The sequence below is a fragment of the Vollenhovia emeryi genome, unplaced genomic scaffold (genome assembly GCF_000949405.1).
Source record: "Vollenhovia emeryi isolate VEMERY1.0 unplaced genomic scaffold, V.emery_V1.0 DF939246.1, whole genome shotgun sequence".
NCBI classification, from domain to species: domain Eukaryota; kingdom Metazoa; phylum Arthropoda; class Insecta; order Hymenoptera; family Formicidae; genus Vollenhovia; species Vollenhovia emeryi.
Window position 1 is genome coordinate 151,608 of NW_011967120.1, and position 7,091 is coordinate 158,698.

The following is a 7,091-nucleotide window of genomic DNA, read 5'->3' on the forward strand; positions in this document are numbered from 1 at the left end:
TATACGACAGCCCTAAAAGTATTTTCGTCGAGAATCTCAAAATCGCTGTATGAAGAAATTAAGGAACATTACGCGAATAGTTTGTTAGTCCACAAAATAGCAAATAAAAATTCGATCGTCTGTTTTACAGGTGGATGAGGAACGTTCGCTGCCTGTATCCTCCGCCGGATCCTACGACAACAAAGCATTCGTGGACCATCATGAGGTCCAGCGCCAAGTGGAAATGCGTACTTCGAGCTCCTTGTATTCGGAGACAGTTGCCGCGGAGGTGGAGACCTCCTCGATGACAGCCGCGAACGCTTCGAGGATCGTGGTGCCGCGACACCCCGTGGCCATCCCGATCGAGCCCAAGTTCGACGTGCAGATGCGGGTTAAGAGGGCACCGCCGCCGCCGAGCCCGTTGCCATCGGAATCCGACGTTGCGAGCATTGCCCTCGAGAGGAATCTGACGACCATTCTGGAGAGAGAGGAGACCTCTCGCTCGCTAGAAAGCGCGCCCTACCGAATGACGACCTTCTCCTACGTGCCCGAGCTTCACGGACCACCGTCGTCCGTCTCGACCATCTCTCGGCAGCAGACGCCGCCGGTCTACTCGAGGATTTTACGCAAGCAGGCGGAGAGGGAGACCGTGATCCAGGAGAAAATCCCGTCGCCGACAACCGAAACCCGCTCGCTGACCGAGGTGACGGACTCTTCGCACGCCAAGTACCGAGTGGCGAGCATCCTGGCGCCGACCCCGCCGCCGCCGCCGCCGATCGTGCCTACCACGTCCACCACCACGACCCATACCGCCGTGCAACACCGCGAGCATCGTCTCTTGCGCGAAGAAATGGCCGAGCCGCTGGTCGAGCCGCAAGTAGTCGCGCCCCGCCGTCCGGAGATCACGACCCACGAGGTGGACGACGTGTTCCTGCGCACCGTCACGGAGAAGAAGACGATCGAGGACGTGGAGCGTCACAGTCGCCAGATCACCGAGTACCGCGCCAGGTCTCAGCCGCTGCCGGATCTGAAATGGGACGTCACCATCAGGAACTATCCGACGGAGGACCTGCCGCCGCCGCCGCCGGAATGGGAGAACTTCTCCGACGTTAGCTCGGCTTCCAATTTGACCATTACGAACGAGCCGACGAACCATCTAGCGGACGACGAGCCGGATGTGAACATCGAGCCGACTTATACCACGCGCGCCGAGATCCCGTGCCGGCCGCCACCCGCCGCGCGCCGTTCCCTCGACGACGCCGACGCCGATTGGTACACCAGGTTGGCGCGCGTCCTCGAGCCGCGTTACGCCACCGAGCTGACGGAGGAAGAGCGCGCCAAGTGGCGCGAGATCATCACGACGGAGAGCACGCTGCGGACCCTGCTAACCGAGGCGGTGGTCAAGGAGGACTACGAGCTGATACGCAAGGATGCGAGATACGTCAATCTCTTCCCGCCGGCGAAGTGGGACGTGATTATCCGGATCCTGAGTCCGCCGTCGACGCACACCGGCTCCACCTCGTCCTCCAGCCACGGCAAGAACCACGGGCAGAGGTACAAGCGGTCGAAGTCGTCGGAGTGGGACACCAGATCCAGACGCTCCTCCCTTCCCACTTTGTACGAGTACGAGAGCGACGGTGGCAGCTCGGCGCGCACCCTAGGCACCCATCATCTGCAGACGTCGCAGTCCGCCACGACCATGTCCGGACAGATCATCGGCCGTCCACGCCGACCGGGCGGCTCTATTCGCTCGCGGGGAGCCGGAGTTGGCAGCGAGGCCGATCTGAGGTCGATGTCCGAGATAACCGTCCGCGATTTCGCCCGGATGGACAGGGACGACCTGACCAGCTTGAGCTCCTTCGAAGGCGCGGACTCGCTGGTCAGATCGCTCAGCCAGCCCAGCCTGGCCAGATCGGGCTCGGAATTCACCGAGCACTGGGGCATGCCCTCCGGCATTCTGCCGCCATGGGCGACCACGGAGGACGGCGTCAGCTCGGTGGAGACGACACCCAGGGCGATCAGGAGGGGCGACAGGCTGGAGGTCCTCGCCTCCTTCGACGAGCACAGACGGGGCCCGTCCATCACGAGATCGAGCCGGTACACCGAGAGGGAGCTCAGCGTGCGCGTGACGGAAAGCCAGAGGGCCTCGGACTGGTTCAACGACAACAATTCCGAGCCGGAGATGCAGATCTGAGCGCTTCCGAAACAGATCACAGATTCTCGGTCTTTACCTCGAATCCTTTGCGGAGATGACATTCCTGGATCTCGACGAAGGTCTGAGTAGAGTTATTAGGGATGAATGTCGACAATAGGGGCAACACCGTACCGTCCGCACGAAATCAAACACCTTGAGATCATTTCTTTTCGACGAGAGGAGAGTTTGCTTATTGTCACCAGTAATGTCACCAATCATTTCTTTTTATAATTCTTTGAGCAGCGAGTCTTTTAATATACAATAAGACTGGTCACTCGAAGCGGGTTCATTCGCAAATTGTATCAACGGATACAACCATTGCATTCCGAAGATTCACGATGTTTTAACAAATTCTGGCGAGAGAGAATTAAAATTTTAACTCCGAGATTCTAATAGATTTTACATTTTAAATAAAGTAAAGAATCCTTTGACGCCAGTACATGATTAACCAATGTAGAAAAATTGCTAGACCAATTCGACCACTGAGTGTCGGTGAGACGCCCGCCTAGAGTGTAGGGAAGTCCAGGTTCAAACCCTGGCCGAGGTGATATTTTTCGCAATAAATTTCTTTAATTAGAATTTGCCAGTCTAGCGTCGTCTAGCAAATTTTCTGCGTTTGAAATAATGTTTGGAAAAAAACGTGCCGTTCAGAAAGTCCAAGGAATACCGCGAAATGAAAGGAGATTCGTCAAAGGATCGGTAGGGCTTTCATCTTAATCATTCGCAACTTTCACACCGTTTCATTTAATTTTTTTACCCCATCGCGAGCCACAATACGATGGATTATGATTTATGCGGGCACCGCTCGTGTTTTTCTTACAAACACTGTTTCGGTCGATGCTGTGTGACTGGCGCATCACGAGTGCAGGCCGCGTTTGTTTTGCTCTCGACCCGGAACGTCCTGATATGATCGATATCTTGCCAAGAATGAGGCGCGATGCACACGTACTCTCTTGCACACAGCAGCGGCGGCAGCGACGGGACAACGTTCCGCAATTGTCGGTGTAAAATGCGCTTTATTTGTAGCGGCTAGCCCGCCGTTTTCTTTCTTCGCGTTCTTACATACGTCGGCTATACCGCTGCCCTACTTCCTTCGTGGCTCATGGCCGCTCACTGCCGATTTCGTCCTCGGGCCCCGACAGCCTGAGGACTCACGCTCAACCGCGCAAATGCAGAATTGTCCCAGTTTCGGGGATCCGTCTCCGTCCCGCCGACGTCAGGATCTCGTCTCTGTCACGATATCCCGAAATTTGGAGAATTCGGTCGCCACCCTCTTCACACGTCACTCGCGTAACGCGAGACGCAGACCGCGTTAGTTACCTGGTCCCGATCTCGACGCGAGTGGGTCTGCAGATGCTGGCAAGAGCACCGTTGCAAAATCACCCACAGTTTGCAGAAATTAAGCCATTCAAGCCTATTCGTCACCTTTCTTTATATCGATAGTCGCATCCGAGCGATTGTGCGCGACTTTTGCAGTTTCGCACGTTCCTTAAGCCGTAGAATTGTCAGCGGTGACAATTCGGAGAAACTGTCATACGGCGAGATATACATCGAGATAACTCGACGGCTCTTCCAAAAGTCACGGGCTTCAATGGATTAATCGACGGGCTCGATTCTACAGGGAGTAATTCAAGGAAAAAAGAAAATTACAGGATGGGATACACAATAAATAATATAGCGTAATCATGTACGAGAGGGCATGCTGTATGCGCGACGCAGCCTGTCCTCGGCTTCCTAACATTCGATAGACCGGGAGATCTCCCTCGGGAGATCGTAGGGGACAACACGTAGCTCTCACAACTAAAAACACCCCCGTTTTGCGGTACAACTGCGATAATAGTCTACTTAAGTAGGTAACGAAACACACGGTGCTGGGTAATACGCTTCAAACGATAGCTAGAACTTTTGGAGAACATTTACCTTAATCCCGTCCCCGCTCCTCTCCCACCCGCCCCACCCCCTCCCCCCCTTCTCTTAAGCAACCCTTCCGATTTTAATGTATTTCGTCGGAGTACCCGGGCTCGGCCGAGATACGTATCGACCGGCACGGTACGTTCGCGCGTATAGATAGGTACATTTGTAATTACGTAAGCTTATGGCTAATGTATATTCACACGTAATTTTAAAACTACGCGTGACTCTCTCCGCGCCAGCCTCGCGCAGTCATTAGAAGCTTACGAAGTTGTCCGCGTCCCCGAGCTGCAAGACGGGAGAGAGAGAGAGAGAGTTTGGAACTTGCAGACTCCATTGACAAATCACGGGGTACGTACGTAAAGTCGCGTCGGAATCTCCCCGGCGATCGTCATCTTGGCAAACGCCTGCCACCAAGCAATGATATTATCCTTCGCTTTGCTTGCGTGCGCTTATTAAAATTAGCAGGCTCCGATTCGCGAGCGAGGCGGATTGGAATAACGTCGAACTTCGAGCTTATCTCTAGAGGGGATATTTGCGCGGATGTTTAATGCAATAATGTGAAGTATCGCAAGTCGCAATATAGCAGCACCTATTCGCATATAGTCCCTTAGGGTATTCGGAATTCACGGCTGTATTATTTTGTTTGCAATCGCAATCGTGTACCGACAGTCGACTGTACGCTGTGTTATAATTTATACGCTATGACGTTTGATTGTAATACAAAGTTAACGGTAAGTAACAGTGACAAAACGATCGATGCCACTTCCTGCTTGTGCACAATTTAATGCGATCGACGGGCGAATAAAGAGCTCGTTTTTCGCATTCGATGGTTCCGATCTGACACAATTGTTTGCGACGACATAAATCTAACCAGGGAATCGATATTACACGATATTACATTAAGCGCGTGATTTTCTACGAATTTTGTAGAGCACGATGCGTAGCAAACAGTCACATTGTGGACGCTTTCCTTATACATGTAATTGTAAATCAAAATCGATAATAAAGTTATGCATAATTTGAAGAAGGAATGCCGGAAGGAATACCGAGACCGACATCAAGCGCATACGCAAATCGATGAATAAAACATTAAGTGCGCGCGAAAGGAATATTAAGCGCGGATAATGGGGTAATAAATCACATCGAGAAATTATATAACTAGCGTTATCAACGTCAAAGTATTTATCTTGACGTCGATTACATCGAGTTTTCAGAACGTCTTCCAACGAGGAGTCGCTGTCGCGAGCGGGATTCGATGCCGAAGAAAGGCGACGAGATGCCTGAGATAAGAGAAATTAATGAAACGCTTGTATTTAACTTTACGGCAATACGGTTAACGTGAAATGGTCGTATTAAAGCGACGCGTTGAAAGCTTTTATCGGGCGGAATAGCGCGCTATATCGTTAGCAATTAACGTAACTGATAACTCCTAGAGAGAGATGCCTTATCTATATATATATATAGAGTGTTCCATTTTAACTTGAACAGTAAAATATTTCAAAACTAAGTCCAGCAAACAAAAATGTTTCAGGCAAAAGTTGTATATGGTTTCGAGAGGGGCATAAGATGGTACCATTTGGTGCGATTTGCATTTGGATCGTTCGATTTTCTCGACTTGGGTGTACAGTGATGGACAGAATGATTGCGACATTTTTTTTAAATGACTTTAGAATTTTAGGAACGCGCATTTAGATTCAGGTTTACGTCCAAAAATCGTCTTCTCTGAGGAATATTTTACTCGACGGTCATTTCGAAATCATTTTGAGCGTTTTCGATTTATTTCTCGAGTAAACCTTTTCCCAGGGAAAAAGTGTTTTGGAACGTAAATTTGAATCTAAATGTACATTCCTTAAGTCATTGAAAAAAATGCGTTGCAACCATTCTGTCCATTGCTGTACACGTGTAACATTTCAACCGAGAGCTCGCGTAGGCGCGAGCAAAATGGAGCATAACGAAACGGGGGATCAGATTGAGAAGGAGAAGAATAGAGAGAACCGTCTGATAAGAGATGGCGAACGACAATACATTCGTTGTTATTGATCGATAACGATTAATCTCTTTCGCAAGATCGTACCTCGATTTTACGCAATTTTCAGCTTTTGTTCTTAAACGTTCATTCTGGTCCAGAATGGCCTAGTTTACACCGTGCGTTTAGGTCGTTGCCAATACCTTATATACGATTCTATTCACGATAGGTTGTAACGGTGTAAACAATTGTTAAATGACCCGACCTGGCTTGGACCAGGTCTCTTTTCCGATTGCCCTGACCTGATGTTGGTCGCGCGATGTAACGCATGTAAACGCTGGTGGCCTAAACTTGCTCAAATTTAAAGAGATGACATTCAATTAAAGGCGTTCACATTTAAACTTAATTTTTACCCATATGTTATCTATATTCGACCTGAAAGTATTATAGCCGGAAATGGTGTAAACGTTTCATTCGTAAGCTTACTTTGAGTCAAGGTACAGTTCAGGTTGCGCGAACGAAACACGGTGCAAACTAGGCCAATGAGTGTTTAAATACAAAAACCAGAAATTGCGTACACATCGAGATACAAACGTGCGAAAGAGATGAGTCGATACGCGGTGGATATGTAAGCCCGGGCTAAATTCCTAAATTGCAACCGCTAATAAATACCGACGGCTCACGAACCGCGTGTTCAAGTACGTTGTAAATCACGTAACTCCCGTCGCTTCATATTACTCTGCGGAAGATTAATCTACATGGCTCGACGACGTGTGGTCGAAGTTATGTTAAAACAGCGCAGGCCCGACGGGATGATCGGGCCCGCGCGAACAAATGGAAAGTGTAACACGATCCTTGAGCGTGTTCGGAGAGCATGGCTATTAATAAAATTGATTACTAAAAACAGAGGTTTGTACTGTTATTTTTTTTACTGCCGAATAAACTCGGCGAGTTTACCGGAGAGATCCGGCGTATATCTGCACGGAGTGCGCGTCTTGTTTACGAGGAACTCCTCTTTCGATCTCAGAAGAGTACTTT

General features: G+C 49.9%; 1 protein-coding gene across 2 annotated transcripts in view; it reads left to right on the plus strand.

Moving 5' to 3' along the window:
* LOC105559986 overlaps positions 1-2,600 on the plus strand; it is a 33,254-nt gene extending 30,654 nt beyond the window's left edge. For both annotated transcript variants that reach the window (XM_012008684.1, XM_012008685.1), the window contains one exon: positions 131-2,600. In XM_012008684.1, the coding sequence (XP_011864074.1) occupies positions 131-2,173 (2,043 nt within the window). In that variant the 3' untranslated portion in view covers positions 2,174-2,600. The remainder of the gene's footprint in view (positions 1-130) is intronic.
* Positions 2,601-7,091: the final 4,491 nt, after the last annotated feature.